Below are 21,053 nucleotides of genomic sequence, written 5' to 3'. Positions count from 1 at the left end.
CTGATCGGCGATCAGAATGAGTGTACTGTAGTTGAGCTGAATGTATTTCCACCAACGCAGGTGAAATTATCCAGTTTCACCAAAAAAAAAAGCAAAAAGGAGACAGAAGTTTGTCTTTCTCTCTTTCTATTACTGATAATGTAACAATGAACCAGAGCCCTGGAGAGAGTCTTGGCCCCAAACAGAGAAACTACTGAACTCAACTAGAACTAGTTTACTGTGTCAGTATTCATCTAATAATGTCATATATTAAAACATCACTCACTTTTACATCCTCTTCCCTCCTCTCCCTGTTTACATTAGCCCACTTGTTTTTTGATATGCATTCCTATATATTATCATTTTCGACATGTTTCTACTTTCTATATTTTGTGATTATTTATACTCTATACACTCCTTTTTGATTCATTAATGAGTTTGTAGTACATTTAGATTATGCATTTGTATCTCATTATTGTAATGGGTCCTAATTATTATACTTTTCTATTATCTACATTATTTTTTCATCTATATTGTCTCCTATCATGAGAGTTGACACTTCTCTTGACTCTTTATATCTTTTTCCTGCTATTTATAGTATTCGTATGTACTTGCCTTTTATAGATGAGCTTGTACAGTATCTCATTAATTGATTCACCCTGTCTATTTAAGCTCACACCTGATGACAATCAAGAGCGAATCTGATGAAGCAACATGTGAAACGCGTTGTTCGCCCCCTTCTGTTTTCACTTTTGATAATAAATCTTGTCTATCCTATGCTCTAGTGTGCCTGGGTTTCTGGGAATTTAATAAACTGCAATAATGAAACTTTTACTTATGCAATATTGTACATTTTCTGCACCTGTAAGTGTTGAGTTGAAATGTCTGTGTGTGTGTGTGTGTGTGTGTGTGTGTGTGTGTGTGTGTGTGTGTGTGTGTGTGTGTGTGTACCTGTGTGTGTGTGTGTGTGTGTACCTGTGTGTGGGGGGTGTCTCTCAGGTAGGATGAGGTTCTGGAAGTTGATGATGCAGACGGCCTCGGCCCCGAGCCAGCGGTCCGACACCGCCTTGATGTAGTACTGAGAGGGCAGCGGCTCGAAGATGGGGATGGTGAAGACGATGTGCTGAGGCTCTGCTGTCACCACCTGGATGGAGGAGACACACACACACACACACACACACACACACACACACACACACACACACACACACACACACACACACACACACACACACACACACACACACACACACACACACTGAGGCGCTGTCCTCATATCAACTAGAGTCCAGTTGTCAGAATACGTGGCCGCAGCAGAAAGTATTTTAGAGAGTTTGATGGTGTCACAGTGAAGTTGACCCGGGACGTTTTGGATATAAAGTGTCATCATTTCATTTTTGTTCTAACAGTAACTTGAGTTTTATGGTGAAAGACCAAAAGTGTGCCACAATGAACTTGACCTTTGACGTTTTAGCACCAAACGCTGATCAGTTCCTCCTGGAGTCTAATAACATCAGCAAAAATGTGTTTTATTTAATCACTTTATCTTCATCTAATTATCTAAAATTACATGGACGAATATATCAAGAATAAACCATCTGTTTGAATCCAGGATATTTTTCAAGTCTTCTAATGAATTTTCTATTTAAATTCTGATCCGACACTGTAACTAATGATGTTAATGTTGCCTCCCTGGGCCAAGAGCTGCTCTCAGTCAAGGTGTCACTGTGATCTGTGATAACTGTGATAACCGACCTGTTTCTTCTGCAGGAGGAAGTACTCAGAATGGTAGATGTGGTCATTAACGGGGTCTTCCACCCACAACCACCAGGGCTCGCCCACCGACCCGTGAACCTGAAGGACAGAGAGAGAAAGAGAGAAAGAGAGAAAGAGAGAGGACATTTTAATTAACTAACGCCACATAACGCCGCATTTGGTCATAATGTAATACATTTTCACCACATGATGAAATAATGCCACATTTTGTAATAAAGTTATTGAACACATTATGTAATAAACTTTGCCGTATTTTGTAACAAGTTGTTCCAAATTGCACCAAATTATTACATTTCCTATATTAAAAAAAGTGCAACACCCGCATTTTGTAATTACTAATTTAGTTTAGTTTATTAATCGGGGACCATGTGCAATAACATTAATCATTTACAACAAATGTAAACATGGTTGCACCAGATTTAGCTATATGCTAATTTCCATCCGTAGTCCCTACAATCAATCCCGATAATCTGCCACATTTTGTGATAAAATTCTTAAACGCAATATGTAATAAACTTTGCCGCTTGTTGTAAAAAGTTGTTACATAATGCCTCCTTTGTATTTTAAATTGTGGGCCATGTCTGTTACATGTCGGGACTACGGATGGAAATTAGCATATAGCTAAATCTGGTGCAACCATTTGTCATTAATCATTGTTGTAAATGATTCATGTTATTGCACATTGTCCCCTGATGAATAAACTAAACTAAACTGAATTAGTTATCATAAAATGCAGGTGTTGCACTTTTTTTATATATAGAAAATGTAATAATTAGGTGCAATATGTAACAACTTATTACAAAATGCAGCAAATGTTATTACATATTGTGTTCAAGAACTTTATGACAAAATGTGGCATTATTACATTATAAGGTGAAAATTACATTATTATGTTACATAATGCAACTTTATTATATAATGTGGCGCTACAAGGCTTTTAATAGACAAAGCACGCTGACATATTCATATCCAGATTAATGAATGTGCTTTTACTGTTGTGACACCGACCAACACAAACAGAGCGTGTGTGTGTGTGTGTGTGTCTGTGTGTGTGTGTGTGTGTGTGTGTGTGGTCCGTGTTTCCGCGGTGCCACCAGGGAGGCGACTCATGTGTCGGTGCATGTGTCCCGACGCTGCAGCCAGATCACGGCTAAGCCCGCCAGGGTCCCGTTACCGCTCTCCCATGATCGGAGCATGCATCTCTAATCGGACATAAACATTCATCTTCATACGTCGCCCCCGGCTACAATGAGCTTCCTGTTCTGCTCAGATTCCACCACAAAGCTTCTCATGATCCCTCTGGCCCGGCGCTCCGCCTGGAAACATGGCGGCGCTGCAGCCGGAAACACGGCGCCGAGGCCCCGAGGAGGCGCAGAGGCTCCCAGGGACAGATGGAGATTCCACGGCTTTAAGAGCGACGAGGTAGGAAGAGGAGGAGGAAGAAGAGGAGGTAGGAGGAGGAGGAGGAGGAGGAGGAGAAAGAAGAGGAAGAGGAGGAGGAAAGGAGGAGGAGGAAGAGGAGAAAGAAGAGGAGGAGGAGGACGAGGAGAAAGAAGAGGAAGAGGAGGAGGAAAGGAGGAGGAGGAAGAGGAGGAAGAGGAGGAGGAAGAGGAGGAAGAGGAGGAGGAAAGGAGGAGGAGGAGGAAGAGGAGGAGGAGAGGAGTAGCAAGGGGAAAAAGAAGAGGAGGAAAGGAGGAGGAGGAGAAGAAAGAGGAGGAAGAGGAGGTGGAGGAAGAGCAGGAGAAGGAAGAAGAGGAGAGGAGGAGGAAGAGGGAGAGGAGGAGGAGGAAAGGAGGAAGAGGAGGAGGAAGAAAAAGAGGAGGTGAAGGAGGAAGAGGAGTAGGAAGAAGAGGAGGAGGAGGAGGAAGAGGAGGCGGAAGAGGAAAAGGAAGAGGAAAAGTAAGAGGAGGAGGTGGAAGAAGAGGAGAAGGAAGAATAGGAGGAGGAAGAGGAGGAGGTGGAAAGGAGGAAGAGGAGGATGAAGAGGAAGAGAAGGAGGAAGAAGAGGAGGAGGAAGAGGACGAAGAGGAGGAGGAGCAGCTCTGGTTTACTTCACCATCAGAAAGTGACATGTCGGTGCCGCTAGTTTACGTTTTCCCACACTCCCTGAAGGCAGCAGCAGCAGCAACAGCAGCTGTGGCCTCAGTGTGATCCACCTCCTCTTCACCTGCTGCTGCTCTGTGTGTGTGTGTGTGTGTGTGTGTGTGTGTGCGTGTGTTTCAGTGCAGCACAGAGTTTCCATTCAAGTCAGTAAAATTATAAATAAGTCAGATTTAGTTAAACATCTACTGTACCTGGTCGTTCCAGCGGAAGTCAGGTGTGACGAGGAGACGCACGCGCAGGACGGTGCGTGTGATTGGCTGGATGTTGGCCTCCATCAGGATGGAGGGGATCTGATGGACGCACTGTTTGACCGTCAGGCCGATGTTGACGTGGTGCAGCATGTGACCTGTCAGCGACAACACGTGTGGCGTTAAGTTAACGTGTGTTTTTTAGGTCCAAAGGATCCTCTTCTGTTTCTTCTTCTTCTTCTTAAAGGGATAGTTCAACATTTTGGCAAATTGGCATAATCCCTATAGTTTTAGCAGTAGGTTCTTTAATTCTCGGTGCAAACTGTTTCTGTTTCTGAGCAGCTCGCGGCTCTGCTCCGCCGTTCTAATAATAGCTTGCACTGACAATTAAAGGTAACAAAACTACTCCTAAAACTATAGGGATTATGGCATTGGGCCAGTTTGCTAAAATGTTGAACTATCCCTTGAAATTCCCTCCTATATCATAACAAATATGCAAAATGGCTCTATAGCAACCACCACAACATCATCATGGAGTCTATTTACACTTTAGTTCATCAGGATTTTAAATATTTTTTACAATCATTTCTAAAGTCTGAATCAGGGATGTCATGATTACAGTACTTGTTTCCACAATTAATTGCATTATTAAATGCCACAATTAATTAATCGTAAACATTCTCCAATAGCATCACTTTCCAAAAAAGATTTGGCTGGAGCCAGAGCCGCAGATCAGCGCAACTCGCACGGAATGAAAACAAATGTAACAATGAATTGGTAGGAATTTGAATATTAATGTGTAATTTGTATCAAAAAAAAGAAAAGAAAAAGGGAATCAAATAAACTTAAACATTTGGTATAGATGACAAATAATCACTAAAGTAAATTCAAACGTCTCCCCTGGGGGATTAATAATTGGTCCTATATGAATAGATACTTAACATGTTGTGTTGTGTATATAATTTGTGATGTAATCATAAATTGACTATATTTGATTTTTTACACATTCATAGTGTTGTGAAATTAATTAATGCATAATAGTCGTGATAATCCTAACACTGTGATTATTTCTCTGACAATAATCGTACCAATAAATCTATAATCCTGACACCACTAGTCTGAAAACTTGTGTCCAACAGCAGTGAAGTTTTTTTACCGATCTCGTCCTTCCTCATCTCCTTCAGTTTGTCCACGCTGAGCTTCTTCTCCTCCAGTCGGTTCAGGACGACGTGGCTCAGGCTGGGGAACTGACGCAGCGGGTGAGCGAAGCCCCACAGCCGCTTGTCCACCACCTTGCACAGGGTGAGGAGGCGGTAGGTCATGGCCGGCCAGCGCTTCCTCAGAGCGATCTCAAACAGAGCCCTGATGATACGAGCCGCGTTCTGTCACAGGAAAGAAACACAACAACGACACAAAGACACTCAATACTTCACTTCCTGCACTTTGAAAATAGCATTTTATGAAAGATACTGCTTGGTACAGAAGCCCTAAAGGGTCATATATACATTTTATTTCCTCTGTTTTATTGTGATAACGAGATATTTTCCCTCCGTTTTCCCAAGATAACGAGATAATTTGAGAGAACACCTACTGTATGGAGGTAACGTTAAGCCTGGTTCTCTCACTAGCGAGCCATCAAGTGAGCTGACAAACAGCTGTTGTTGTAACATTAATTCATTCCTTGCACAAAACACAAACAAACAGAGAACTAGGCTATAATAATAATCTTCATAATCTCAAATTAATTATCTCATTATCACGAGAAAACGGAGGAAATAAAATGTATGTATTACCCTTTAGGGCTTCCGTAGCTTGGCAATGTACTTTAGAAATTCACTTTTTCCTTAATGAATCTCTAATAGCACTTTATGACATAAAGTTTATGTCTTTCACATATGTTGTAATGTTGATGCTCAATAAAACATATTGTAAAAAAAAAGAAAGAAAATAAAATAAAAAATAAGTGTCCTCCTCCTCCTCTCTGTAACAAACACACTGGAGGATTAAAACCAGTAGAAACAACTAAATAACACTGACCAACGCGTGGCAGTAGGACTTTTAGCAAAGCTCCAGTAAAAAGAAGAAATTATTTTAGGTTTATATTCATAGATTTACAGAAAGATTGCTACAAACCAAGTTGTAAATTGATTAAAAAAAAAAAAGTTCTGGTTACTGCCTCTAAAATAATTGCAAACACTATAATAATAGATAAATAATACAAAATATTAATATTTTTCCTTTTTTGGACCAAACAAGCTGTTGGAATATGTCGACATGAGCTTTAAACATTTCCAATGTTTCCTGAACTTTTAATATTACGCATATACTGCAATAAAAAACAGAAAATCTTCATCAGTCGATACTAAAGTTTCTCTGTGCATCAAAAACTTTAAATAAAACTGAATTAAACTCACTTAGTTTCTCCAGTAGTTACTAAGTTGTTGCGTTGAACTGGACAAGACACCTCCAGCTGCTGCAGTGAACCATCAGCTGTGTGTTGTGTGTGTGTTGTGTTGTGTAACCTGTGTGTTGTCCCTCCAGTCCTCACCTGGGCCACGTAGGACAGGTCTGAGATCAGCGAGAAGCTGTCCACCTCTCCGCGGCCGATGTAGGTCTGCAGCAGGATGTTGACTTTGCCGTAGCCGTTCTCCGAGCCGCCGGCCGCCGGCAGCTCGCAGTAGTTGGACAACATCTGGTCCAGTTCCTCCAGCTCCTCGTCACGCACCTACACACACACACACACACACACAGAAACACACACACACACACAGAAACACACAAGATGAGATACTAACAGACCCCTGGTGTAGATTTATTTACCTCAGGCGTCCCGGTGACCTCTCTCACCTTCAGCTGCTCAAACTCCTCGGCCTTGGACACGATGCTGAGGATGTCGGCCTCGGTGCGCTGGGAGTTGAAGTTTTCGTTGAACGTCTGGAGGGAAAACGAACGAAGAGAAGAAGAAGAAATGAATGACAGTGGATCAGTTATGAATAAAAAGTTTCTTTCATCCATAGGGTTACATTAGGTTACATTAAATACACATCTGACAAATATTGATCTTTCATTTAAAGGTACAGGGGCATAAGTAAGTGTTGCGTTGACATCAGCTTTTAAAAATGCAAAATTAAGATTACTACTATTATTATTATCATCATCATCATTTTGCTTATTGGTGAGAAATCCAAGACAGTGAGAAAGTGGACACAATAGTACACAAAGCACAGTACAGGCATACAAACTACAGAGTATTTTGAGAAGAAAAATAACAACTAAAATATTGTGACAGTGAAAGCTAAGAAAGAGAGACTAATAATAATAATAATAATAAAAAGGTAAGAAAATAAATATGTTTTTTTCAGCAATTAAATGGTGTGTACATGTAAAATGATTTTAATTCTGATTCTTTATTGTTGCCTTTCTTTTCCTATTGTTTTCATCTTTAAATCTCTTATAAGGTGGTCTTATACTTGTCTTTACTTAAAACACATTTCTTTCGTTTAGCTTTTCCTGATTTAATCTCATTAATTGAATTTATCTCTTTGCTTCTCCCCAGCCCTGCTACTGTAGTTTTATTGTCATTTTATTTATTGTTTATTTTATCCTCTGTTGTGATTTCTTGTTTTAACTGTCTGTGTAAACTCTTGTTTTAACTATCATCCTCATTTTTCTCTGTTAAGAACTTTTTTGTACTTTCGTTTGATAAGTGCTCTATAAATAAAGTTTATTATCATTAACACTCTGGGTGCAGTTGGACATTTTAAACACACACCTAGAAACATCCTGATGTGAAACGACGCCCTCCACTGGCTGATGTGTGGAAATGTAAATTACAGTGAGTGAGTTGCATTAATCTATTCCCTTGGATTGTGTGAGTGTATTAGGACCAAGCTGTCTGGTTATAGACATGATGAAAAGCTGCGTTCAGGGAGGAAACGTGCAACTGTTCTGCTTTGGTACAAAAAAAACACTCAGCTGTCATATTTTTCTATCTGTTCATTTTAAATCCCTCCTCTGTTTGGTCAAATAACAGTCAAATATTGACTTAGAGAAATGTTTACTGATCTCACACCAACACACACACACGTTTTACCTCGATGGTGTTGTATCTGATGTAGAAGTGACTGGCGGTGCGGCCGAGGTCGGTGGAGGCGAAGTATCCGGTGCGCTCCTCGAAGCGGATCATCCGGGCCTTGTCCAGCTTCCTGGCCGACTCCACCACCAGGTCCTTCCGGTACAGCTCCAGGGACGGGTCCATCTGCAACAACCACACACACACAGGCTTTCATTCACAAACTCCTCAGACAACATTACTGTAGATACTTACTATACTTTTATTTTTGTTTAAAGGCAGCCTGAAATCATTTAAATCCATTTTTCCTTCATCAGTTTACTCTCAACACACGATCCTCATGATCTATTCTGGATACTTTCTAAATGTTCTCTATACATGAAGATTTACAGGATTCAAATATCGAGCTCCATGAATTTGTTAGACTTAATATTACCTCCAGTTTTGACTTGATTTTTACGTTTTCTTTTTTTAAATTTTGTCTACCTAAGAACAACAATACGATAAATATCTGTCCTTAAAGGGATACTTCACCAAAAATCGATAATTCACCAATTTTCTACTCACCGTCATGCCAAGGAAGGGTTCTAGAACTTTCAGAGTCATCAAAACTCTTTAGGAGTTCCAGGGGGGGTCCGGCTGGAAATGGATTTTCATATAATGGCGGCGCCGGCGGATAGTGGTCACTTTTGAATCGTCCAGAACACACACTATGAAACATCCAGATACCTCCATACTGCTCGTCTGTACTGACCCAAGTGTCCTGAAGCCGCCACATGAAAAAGTTGTTGGGAAAAAATGAATGTGATCTCTGTTTTTAGCCTTGTTGTAGCAGTAGCTCCCAGTGGCTGCGAGAGATTTGTTCTTCCGTGTTTACATCAAACATCCAATGGTTTACAACGACGAACGAACATCTCACAGCAAATCTCGCACATGTGCACAAACATCAACACAGCCACTGGGAGCTACTGCTACAACAAGGATAAAAACAGAGATCAAATTAATTTTTTCCCAACAACTTTTCCATGTGGCGGCTTCAGGACACTTGGGTCAGTACAGACGAGCAGTATGGAGGTATCTGGATGTTTCATAGTCTGTGTTTTGGACGATTCAAAAGTGAACTCTATCCGCCGCCATTATATGAAAATCCGTTGCCAGCTGGACCCCCCCTGGAACTCCTAAAGCGTTTTGATGACTCTGAAAGTTAGTAGGTGAGTAGACAACTGGTGAATTATCGATTTGGGTGAAGTATCCCTTTAACTGAAAATATCTAGTGTTTCCTCTTCATATTAAAGGATTTTTGACTGTTAACTTTGTGGTTTTAATTGTTATTGACACCGTGATCCTGTCTGAACTTTGCTGAATAACCCTTTAACAGCAGAACAAGACACCATGCGACTCCTCTGATCATCACACACCTGATAGGCCTTGTGGTTGATGCCGTACACCAGTGGGTTGGCCCTCATGCGAACATAGAAGTAGGTGTAGCTCAGCCATTTCACCGCCTCCTCCACGTTGGTGACCGTTCCCAAGGCGATCTGAAACAGCACAACACACACAACACACAACACACAACACACAGTTACAGTCTGGTCTCTGGCTCCATCTGGTGGACACCTGAGGGAACTGCAGCCTCAACACGACCACCAACACCATCAATATCAACACTGCCTGACTTTTACCTACATGTATCACACTACAGGTGTCTATTAAGCAGTTATTAGCACCACATTCACCACGTTATGAGATAATAACAGAACGTTACCAGACAGAGTTGTTTTCGAGGTAAATACAGAGACTGCTTGATGAAAAACTGCCCTCGACGGGAATGCACATCAGCGGTTTTGCATGAATTTACCTCTAAAACAACTCTGTCTGGTAACGTTCTGTTATTATCTCATAACGTGGTGAATGTGCAGGTCACAACTTGTCCACCAGAGCGTTTTGGAGTTGTTGGATTGTGTATTTCATAAGTTTGATGAGGGAAACCAAGAAATCCCATTAGCCTCCGTAGCGTAGCTCTGAGCAGCTCATGGCTCTGCTCCGCCGTTCTAAAAACAGCTTGCACCGACAATTAAAGGTAACAAACCTACTCCTAAGACTATAGGGATTATTGCAATGGGCCAATTTGACAAAATGTTGAACTATCCCTTTAAATTCCCTCCTCCTGATCCAGAAAAAGAAGAAATGACTGCTATCGGAGCGGGGGCCGACCTCGGCGTTGAGGTTGTCGGCCAGACTGTCGTGGAACTGGCTCTCGATGGGGTTCTGCTGGGTGAGCAGCGTCAGGTAGTGGCTCAGCTTCTCGTGGCTGGTGATGATGGTTCCTTCGCCGTACTTGTCGAACTGGGGACGACCGGCGCGGCCGAAGATCTGCATGACGTCCAGGATGCCCAGGTCCACCAGCATGCCGCGCTTGGCGTCGTAGATCTGAGTTCCCTGTTCACACACACAGAAACAGAAACATCTCATTATTTACAAAAAACAGTTGGTGATGGTGTTTGTGCTGCAGCGAGATCCAAATATTGAATAATCCCTAATGATCTGGGACCAAATAGATCCAGTCTAACTCCATATGTGATTACAACAAAGGGAAATACCTACATCAGTGCACCGGCACTATAAATAGCATTTTAAATGCACTGTGGGAAATAATGCTATGGTAACGGTGCCGTGTTGGTTAAAGGCCACTGTCGTCGATAAGACTGTGCATTTACTGAATGTCACTGTAGTTGATAAGTTATTTATTCTGTGAGCTTCATCACATTTGAATTAAGTTAAAAAAGAAGATTTAATTAAGTTAAGTTAAGCAATTTCATTTATTTTGATTTAATGTTTCACTCCTGATGGATTTATTAACATTTAAAAACAGACATGAGTGTTTGTGCTTTAACATGAGCACACACACCTGCTGCTTCAAATATTATTATAGTTCGTTAAGAACTACAATGACCAACTGTTTACAAAATGACTAGACACTAGATAAAGGAGCCTCTTTAAAGGGATAGTTCAACATTTTGGCAAATTGGCCCATTGCCATGATCCCTATAGTCTTAGCAGTAGGTTCGTTACCTTTAATTGTCGGTGCAAGCTATTTTTTAGAACAGCGGAGCAGAGCCGTAAGCTGCTCAGAGCTACGCTACGGAGACTCATGGGATTTCTTGGTTTCCCTCATCAAACTCATCAAATACACAATCCAACAACTCCACAACGCTCTGGTGGACAAGTTGTGACCTGCACATTCACCACGCTATGAGATAATAACACAACGTTACCAGACAGAGTTGTTTTAGAGGGAAATTCATGCAAAACTGCTGATGTGCGTTCCTGTCGGGAGCAGTTTTTCATCAAGCAGTCTCTGCATTCACCTCTAAAACAACTCAGTCTGGTAACGTTGTGTTATTATCTCATAGCGTGGTGAATGTGCAGGTCACAACTTGTCCACCAGAGCGTTGTGGAGTTGTTGAATTGTGTATTTGATGAGTTTGATGAGGGAAACCAAGAAATCCCGTTAGCCTCCATAGCGTAGCTCTGAGCAGCTCACGCCTCTGCTCCGCCGTTCTGAAAATAGCTTGCACCGACAAAAAAAGGTAACGAACCTACTGTTATGACTATAGGGATTATAACAATGGGCCAATTTGCCAAAATGTTGAACTAACTATCCCTTTAAGGCCTGTGACTTTTAAATTCATATTTTGCTGTAGTGACTGAAACCTGAGATAATTCAGTCTTATTTATAGAAAACACAAACAAAGACCAAACAGTACGGACCTTGATAATAACGGCGTGTGCCGGCAGGTTGACGCCCCAGGCCAGCGTGGCGGTGCAGACCAGCACCTTCAGGTGACCTTTGGAGAACATGCTCTCCATCATGCTGCGGTCGGAGCGCAGCATGCCGGCGTGGTGGATCCCAAAGCCGTCTGGGAACATCTCCTTCATCTGCTTGTTCCTGGAGCGCTGGATCTGAAAACAGAGGGGGTGAGTCCAGGTTAGTTTAAAACCACAGAAGAAAAAGGAGGAGAAGAAGAAGAACCAATGATACTCAAACAGAAGAAGAAGAAGAAGAGATAAGAACATTAAACATGAACATAAACAGTCCTGGATTTTTACAAACTGTGTGAGCAGCTTATTAAAGATCAGTGGTGGACAGTAACAGAGTAAATTTACTTGAGTACTGTACATATCCATAGGGTTTGTACTTTACTTGAGTATTAGATTTCTTTGGTACTTATTACTCTTACTTGAATACATTTCCAAGACAAATATTTTTTACTTTTACTCAAGTTAATTTCTAGGAAGGCTGAAAAGTACTCGTTACTTTCAGGTAACTTTTTTCTTTTCTAAAATCCTATTGAACACAAGCTGTGTTTGTCAAAGAAGGAAACCCTAACCCCTAAAAGCAGCACATCAGTGCAGGTGGTTTCATAGAGTTCATTCTCAGAAATAAGAGTTAAAAGGTCATTAAATTAATTTAGAAAAAATTATAGTGATTCATTGATGTGAAAAATAAGAAATGTACTCTTACTCTTACTTTTACTTAAAGTAAATTTAAAAGCATGTACTTTTGGATACTTAAGTACCTTTAAAAGCAAGTACTTTTTTTTACTCTTACTCGAGTAACATGTCACACTGAGCTACTTTTACTTGTAACGGAGTAAATTTTGACCAGTAGTATTTGTACTCTTACTCAAGTACTGGGGTCGAGTACTCTGTCCATCTCTGTTAAAGATGGAGTCTAATGAAGAGCACAGGTGGATTCAACCAGCGTCTGCAGCTCAGAGACCCCCCCCCCCCCCCCCCCCCCCCCACCTCCACACAAACCCACCCACACCCACACACACACACTGACACCGTGAGGCAGATTGAGCCGTGTGCTGGTGGCAGTGACCTGGCTGGGCTACAGGGGGATCCTCATCATCACGGGGCTTTATCTCTCTCTCTCTGGGCCTCGAAATGGAGGTCAGAGCCCCCTTCTCCCCCCTCCTCCTCCACCTCCACAAAGAGAGAAAGCCCATTACAGCCTCACACACACACATACACACGCTCTGATTGGGTGTTTGGGTGCCACCGAGTGTCTGGATCTGTATGCAGAGCAAACCTTGTTTATAAAAGGTGAAGGACTCAGACTGCGCGACAGAAAAACGAACTAGATCAAATTTCATGCGAGTGCATCCTAATGTTCAAATCCTTGATTTTTAAATGATAATTAAAAAGAGGCTTGTAAGCTGCTGCTCGTTTCCATAAACCAGTAAATCTTCCGTTTAAATTCATCAGACAGCAGCAGCTCCACAACTCAACGCTTTAGAGGATTTTATCCCTCGACGACGGCGTTAAAACTGTTTAAGAAGCTGATTTATTAATTAAGATTGATTGATTGATTGATATTTTAGTGTGTCAGCAATCGTGAGTGCCCCTCCTCTCAGGTGGAGAGGGCGGGGCTTAACTTAAGCGACATTGACCGCAGCATCTCTGGGTTTAAACAGACTCATAGACTAAAGCTCAAGTTGCTTTCTTTTCTTTCTTTCTTTTTCATGTTTGACAATTAATAATAAAATGTCTGTCATTGTTCCTGTTCAGGATGTTTTCCTCTACACATAACACAACATGTCATATAACAGACAAGACTCTTTGTCAGTCCAGTCAGTGTAAATAAAGGTTACTGGAACAAACCGTTTTCCCCTCTGAACATAAACCTGTCAGCTCTGTTCTCACACCGTATTCCCTCTTCATTCTCTAATTCAATTATTTATTGAAAAAAAATTAATAATAAGAATCTAGCCGACGCTGCAGTTCTCGTTGCTACTGATTTCCACCTTTATACTCTGACTTTTTGTTAACATTTACATATCGCCTGAGGTGGCTTTAACACCGGTATTATTAGAACAGCCAGCCAGCAGCAGCACTAACAAAGCAGGTGACATCTATATCCATATGTAAACCTGTTCCCCTGGGTTTACATACACACACACAGTCAGTACCGGGGCCTGAATCAGGGTCATGGACACAGAACAGAACATTTTATTCAAGCTGAACTGGTTCAAGTGGAACTGGGACGTAGATTTACATAGGAAATGCATGAAACTGCATTCGTTTATATGTTGTTGTGTAAGTTATTGCAGGTTTTGTGTCATTTCGGGGGTTGCAGGAGTTTAAATTCATTGAAAATGTTTCAGCCAATCATGATAAAGTAAAGTATGAATGGTATTTAAATCCTCAGATGTGGACTTGTCTTTTCTCCCTGGCGTTCAGTTGAGTTGACACATTTGTCTTTTATTTGTTTATTTAAAGCTCATTTGTATTCTATTGCACTCTACTTGTGTATTTTATGATATTTTAATAATGGTATGTTTTTATTGATCTGTACAGCACTTTGGTCAACTTCAAGTGCTTTATAAATAAAGTCTGAGTTGAGCTGAGTCTTCATAGTCATCTGAATGGTCAATTTATATATCAATCTAATCTATAGACACCATATTTGTTCTTGTACATCAGCCAGTGTTTGTGATCTGGTCTCTCACCACATGGTGTCGCTGTTGCTGCCACTTTGTTTTTTACCGAATATGTGTGGAAGCTGTTCAGTAAAGTTTTTAGTGTTGTAGCTTTTAGTATTTGACATATATCACTCGAATTTCACTATAAAATCAGTTATTGAACTATTAAACATCTACTAAAAATGGCCTCACATTCTCCTTTTGGGAACATATTTCATACTAGCTCATCATTTCTCTCCTCTGTCTCTGTGAGAGAACAAGACCATATAAGGGCATTTATTTATTGGTAGATGTGGTCAGGTGACATCATCCGTCCTTCTCACAAAGACTCTTTGGCGTCGTGTCCTCTACAGATCCGGTCTAATCCCTCCTCACTTCACACATGATTTGGAGGTGAACACATGCTGCGTTAAAGGGATAGTTCACCCAAAATTCAAATTTCACTCATCATCTACTCACCCTCATGTGGACTAACGGCTGGGAGAAGTTTCAGAGTCCTCCGTGGCTTCTCTGAGTTACAGGGGGGGTCTGCGTAGCAGTGCATGTCCATATAATGGTTGTGAATGGTGCTCACTTTTCTTCGTCCAAAAAGACATACCAAAAAACATCCAAATACCTCCATGCTGCTCGTCTGTAATGTCCCTCTTGTATTGAAGCCCTGACATGAGAAATTGTTCCGCCGGTCACAGGAAGGTGCTGCTCTGCACTTTGCACTTTTCACATTGCACTTTATTATCTCCCCACAACATGATAGGCCTCTGTCAGTATATACGGTATGTGTGATAAATGTATGTTGAAATTTTTAAATTTTTGAATTTTTTTAAATTGCACATTTGAAACGTAATTTCGATCCCCTGTGTAACTGTCAGTTACATTGTGTGATTGACAATAAAGTTTACTGAACTGAACTGAACTGAAGAGCAGTGAACTGAGACACTGGGAGCTTCTGCTACAAACAAGCTTAAAATATAGACTTATTTAATTTTTTTCTGAACAATTTCTCATGTTGGGGCTTCAATACAAGAGGGACATTACAGACGAGCAGTATGGAGGTATTTGGATGTTTTTTGGTGTGTCTTTTTGGACACCATTCACAACCATTATATGGACAAATACTGCTGCGCGGACCCCCCCGTAACTCCGAGAAGGCATGGAGGACTCTGAAACTTCTCCCAGCCCTTAGTCGACATGAGGGTGAGTAGATAATGAATTAAGAATGAATAAGAAATTTGAATTTTGGGTGAACTATCCGTTTAAGCTGTGATTTATTCAGACGACAATCCCGTAAAGAAATGATGCAACAGAACTAAAAAAAAAAAAAACACACACATAATGGTGCTCTGCTGTCTAAAGCCATATATGTATGAAAAATCAGGGCAAACTGCGGCGGCCCGGTGCCGAGTCCTCGGGGCCACGTTGCTCTGTGCTGCTGGGATCCATGTGAGCGCCAGAGAGAGAGAGACAGAGAGAGAGAGAAGTAGGTAATTGAAATGCTGTGGCTGAGGCTTTGCTTTGAGGTGTCAGAGTGCGTTACAGCCATGCTTCCAGCCTCTAATCTAAGGTGAGTTAGCGCTGATGTCTGCTGTGCCATGCCTGTATCTGAGATGGCAGCGACCTAAGCTCCTGATCAGGTCCCATTAGGCCCCCGCCGCTCGCTCGCCGCCACTCGCCGCCGCCGCCGCTGCAGAGCTGCAGAGCTGGCTCCGTCCGCAGACAGCCGCCTGCCAGCTCCACTCACCGTCTATCAAGGCCTGTGACTACAGAGAGGACATCAGCTACAACACCAGAGCTGCTTGTCAAACCCTCTCTCTCTCTCTCTCTGAGGAGGAGCTCTCTCTCTCTCGGTGTAACGAGCTGCTTTTTACATTTTTGACGATTTTGTTTCAACATGAAACACAAGCTAGATGAAACAAGAAGGAGCTTTTGTGTTCCTATCGGTGGAACTAAACTATGGAACAGTTTGAATGTGGGGTTAAAAGAATGTCCAAACATAATCCAGCTCAAAAAGTAACACAAAGAAATTATTTTCAGTATGTACAGAAATGAGGGTGTCTGACAACCACAAGGTGCTTATTATTATTTATTTGGGTATTATTTACCGACTTAGTTTATTTGTTGCTCTGTTCGTGTTACTTTCAGTTTGTTTCAATGTGTTTGTATTAGGGCTGTCAGAGTTAACGCGTTAATCGCGATGCGATTAATAAAAAAAAAATAACGCGTTACATTTTTTTAATCGCTGTTAATCGCGGCCCATTCTGTCCTCTGTCTGCTGGACTGGAGGACTGGAGTGTGGGACCTCCAGTCCAGTAGGTGGCGGTAAGGCACCTTCAAGTTGGTTGCTACACAAATATACACAGTCTAACATATATCCACAGCTCCATCCATTGATGTTGTCAACAAATGCACATGGCCAGGCGTAGCAAAGTAAAGGGCAATTTCCACTGGATGCAATTTGTTTCAATTCTGTGTGAGTTTCATGCATCATGTGTTATGATTAGGTAGGCCTACTAGGTCTGTTCTAAAAGTTGCTTGTCTAGAGGCTTGGACTTTCAACACTTTGGAGTGTTGAATGTCCAAAGCGCCATATATAATATTTTTAATAGAGATTAATTGTGAGTTAACTATGGAAAAAATGCGATTAATCGCTATTAGAAAAATTAATCGTTTGACAGCCCTAGTTTGTATATGTTTTTATATGTATATGACTATATAGAGAGATAAAGATTAGTAATCATATGATAGAATAAATCTATATGTAAATAAATATAATAATATATTAGAATAAATCCAGTTAAATAAACTCATAAATTAATTTATTGTATAGATTATAATGACTAGATAACTTCCGAACGTCCGAAATAAACTAAAACTAACTAACTAACTAACTAACAAGCTTGTGTTTCGTGCACAGGAAGTGAAGCAGCAGCAGCGTCGGTGTTTGTGAGCAGCGGTGAAACGCAGCCTCGGCTCTGTGGTGGAGAACAAGGTGGATAAATGGCTCTGACAACACCAACACCAACTGTCCACTCAACTCTGTTAAACTGAAGCACGGTGGCTAATTGTTGTCCACGCGGTGCCGGCCCCTTGTTGCTGCTCGATGAGGGCGGCCGTTAATGCTGGATAGGTGGGAGCGAGTGGGCGGATGAGTTTCCACTTACACCCACTCCACTCCATTGTGTTCCATCACAATCGGCCTCGTTCTGCTTTAGCTCCATCTCAGGAAGGAAACGACCGAAACCGCAGCTTCACTAATTAAACTGTCACCGGTTATTATGAGAAATAAAAGTGGAAGGTTTTCTTGGTGCGTCTTGAGTTTTCCAAGCTTCAATTGTGACTCTTTTCTTACTGTTGCTGTTCACACACTCAAAAATTCGTGGACGCTTTGGAAGCACGGCAAAGCTCATTCGAATATTCGTGCTTGGTCATCCATTTAATTAAAATGACCGTACCAAATGAAATGATGATAACAGCACTACATGCAGTCGGCTAAATGAACCTGACCAAGCCTTTTGCAGCCTAAATACACAAGGTGTTGGACTGAACAGTTGAGCAGTTGGCTATTATATGGTTACATGCTTGTCCGATAACGCAGTTAACGCCCCTAGTGGTACATAAAACGATGAAAAATCATTTTATTGAGTGACTTTTACAGACATTTGTCATTTTACTAAAAGAGTGACCGGAGCCTAAAGTGCAGAAGTTATGAATTTTCCCCCAATCCCATATGTTTTAATGGGAAATTGGTCATATTATAACAAGAAGCCACATTTTAATGGTTTTGATTCACTCATTTGTCCTTTAATCATGAGCCCCCCCTAGAGTTTTAGTGGACAGTCTCCATTAATGTCTTAATTGAGCTTTTATTGTGAAATATCGCACAGAAAGATGGTGTAAAACTCACAAACGTGCCATGTTCAGTGAACAGCGACTTTTGAATTTATTTATTTGCCTTCAGAACTGTTATGCAATGATGCAATTGAATAGGGTATTTCTATTTCTGTGCTTTATGGCTGCTAAGGGATAAATATGCCCCAAAAAAGTTGAAAAAGGTTGAAAACCACTGCGATAATGCACTTTACAAACTACCGTACTGACTTTGGCCCAAGCTTCGTTTTTATACATCCCTGTAAGCAAATATTGAGGAGTTGTACAATATAGATATATTATAGATCTTTTAGTCGCTAGTCGGAGTTTGTGTTTGACAGGAACTGCCCTGTGTCATAGCTCATTTCCATAAAGTTCAGCAAACTTCAACTTTCTCTTGACGCGCTCACCGCCGTTTTTAAAATTGTTTATCGCTGAAAGACGGCGGCTCTCAGAGGAAACAAATGACTTGTGTTTGCCCGGACGCTCCCAAAGGGTTTTCAATGTGAACCTACAGTTAAGCATTTAACTGAGCGCTTTCTTTGAAACCTTTATAAGTCCAGTCAAGCAGTGTTTGATCCTCCATCTTGTTGATTCTATAAACATTTTTGCTGCAATATTCAGTTTCCTCTGCTGAACTGGTCAGTTGACAGTGATAAATAAGGTTAATTCATCACCTTATGGTTCATATTGCATCTGCCCACTGATAACACTTCCCTCTATTCCCTGCACTGCTCTTCCTCTGCAGCCTTCAGTCACTTATCAAAAACGCAATTTAAACGGTTAACGCCTAATGAGGAGCCACAAATATCCTCCAACGTCCAACGAGACGCTGCTGACGCTGCTGCTGCTGCTGCCGCACAGTGTCTGGCTCCAGAGATGATGATTTACCTCCACTGAAGTCAGAGTCCGCGGGAAACATTTAAGGAGCATCGCATTGTCTCGTCTCGTCTGCTCTTTATGGAGCGGGTGTGTGTGTGTGTGTGTGTGTGTGTGTTTGGCTCCGAGTCTCTGAGGCGTGAAATTCACTTTTGTATTGTCAACTTGTTTGAAAAGCAAAAAAGAAGGAATTGTCAAAACATCTCTAAACAACGTGGAAGAAACACATCTGCTCAACACCAAACTGCTTTCAAGGTGTTGTGTGTGTGTGTAAAGAAGATGTTTCAACTGTCACACACACACACACACACACACACACACACACACACGGTGGAAACTGTGAAGCTAAATCGAGTAAAAATCTGAAGCTTAAGTCTAATTTGTTACACGAGGTACTGGAGGTCATGTTTGAGTATCTTTGATCCTTTTGTTGTGTATATTTACAGTTTAGTTGCAGGTATTGAACCCTCAGGGCCACCGTAACATACTTCTCTCTCCTGTCAGCTGTTTTAATGCTGACGAAGAAGTAAATTAAAGGAATAGTTCACCAAAAAATGAAATTCAGTGCATCTGGTGACCCGGGAGGCCGGTTCGTAGTCCAACAGAAAGTTTATATGAGAGTCAATAGCGCCCGACACAAAAACATCCATAAAACTACACAAAAACCTTGTAAAATTCCTCCATACTGCTCGTCCACTGCAATCCAAGTGTCCTGAAGGGAGATAGTCCAGAGTTTACTGAAAACAACGTAATTTAGGACATTTTTACAGCCTAAACAGTCCTGGATTGAATTGTCATCGCATTCACGCAATGCATGCAGATGTGACCGGACTTGCCTAAATGACGTTGTTTTGGGTAAACTCTGGACTATCTCCCTTCAGGACACTTGGATTGCAGTGGACGAGCAGTGTGGAGGAATATTAAATTGGTTTTGTGTAGTTTTATGGACGTTTTTGTGTCGGGGCCTATTGACTCATATAAAGTTTTTGTTGGACTATGAACCGGCCTCCCGGGTCTCCAGATGCACTTTGAGGAATAAAAAACTACTCCGGAGTATTCATCAGCATGATGAATTTCATTTTTTTGGTGAACTATTCCTTTAAAGAGGAGAAAATGGACTTGCTTTAGCATTATTACTATGACAACATATAAGACCACGCCCTGAGGCTATGACACTGCAGATGAGCGGTGACACCAGGAATAAGTTGGAGAGTGAAAAGAAGAAGGAGCTTCATCCTCTTCACAAAAACATCTGTGTCTATTTAAGGCGAGCGTTGCGTTTGTCAAAGATGCGTTAATGTGTTTTTTTCCAATTCCAGTTCCCAGCAGCCTCTGTAGTTGATCAGTGTGTGTGTGTGTGTGTATGTGTGTGTGTGTGCCTGTGCCTGTGTGAAGCTGGCGTGGTGGTGGCGCGCCGTGTGGCTGTGACACGTTGTCAAAAGATCTGACAGGACGAAGAGGGAGACGGGCAGTGGACAGGACTTGTTAAAAATAGCGGCAAATAAAGGCAAAGAGACGTTAATGAGGCTCCTCTGGTGGAGCCGCGGCGTCCCTCGAGGCTTCGTCACCGCGTCGACTCCATCCCCGCGTCTTTGTCAAACAAAGTGACACGAAAGGAGGAAGGAAAGAAGGAAGCAAAGTGAAGCTTTATCTGTTCTGTCCTCTCTACCTTTATATATATATAGCCTATATCACTAATTA

The 21,053-nt window shown here is 41.5% G+C and overlaps 1 protein-coding gene across 1 annotated transcript in view; it reads right to left on the bottom strand.

The window, feature by feature from the left end:
- Positions 1-21,053, bottom strand: part of ascc3 (activating signal cointegrator 1 complex subunit 3) — a 190,123-nt gene that overhangs the window by 44,012 nt on the left and 125,058 nt on the right. Inside the window, exons 15-24 of the mRNA XM_083989923.1 lie at positions 11,890-12,081; positions 10,333-10,557; positions 9,537-9,656; positions 8,140-8,304; positions 6,894-6,980; positions 6,595-6,771; positions 5,203-5,428; positions 4,050-4,204; positions 1,735-1,833; positions 955-1,123 (exon numbers count right to left, since the gene is read on the bottom strand). Coding sequence (XP_083846049.1) covers positions 955-1,123; positions 1,735-1,833; positions 4,050-4,204; positions 5,203-5,428; positions 6,595-6,771; positions 6,894-6,980; positions 8,140-8,304; positions 9,537-9,656; positions 10,333-10,557; positions 11,890-12,081 — 1,615 coding nt within the window. The remainder of the gene's footprint in view (positions 1-954; positions 1,124-1,734; positions 1,834-4,049; positions 4,205-5,202; positions 5,429-6,594; positions 6,772-6,893; positions 6,981-8,139; positions 8,305-9,536; positions 9,657-10,332; positions 10,558-11,889; positions 12,082-21,053) is intronic.

This window comes from Trachurus trachurus (assembly GCF_905171665.1).
Source record: "Trachurus trachurus genome assembly, chromosome: 16".
NCBI classification, from domain to species: Eukaryota; Metazoa; Chordata; class Actinopteri; order Carangiformes; family Carangidae; genus Trachurus; species Trachurus trachurus.
Note: the sequence above shows the minus strand (reverse complement) of the source record. Positions and strands in the feature narration are given on the sequence as shown.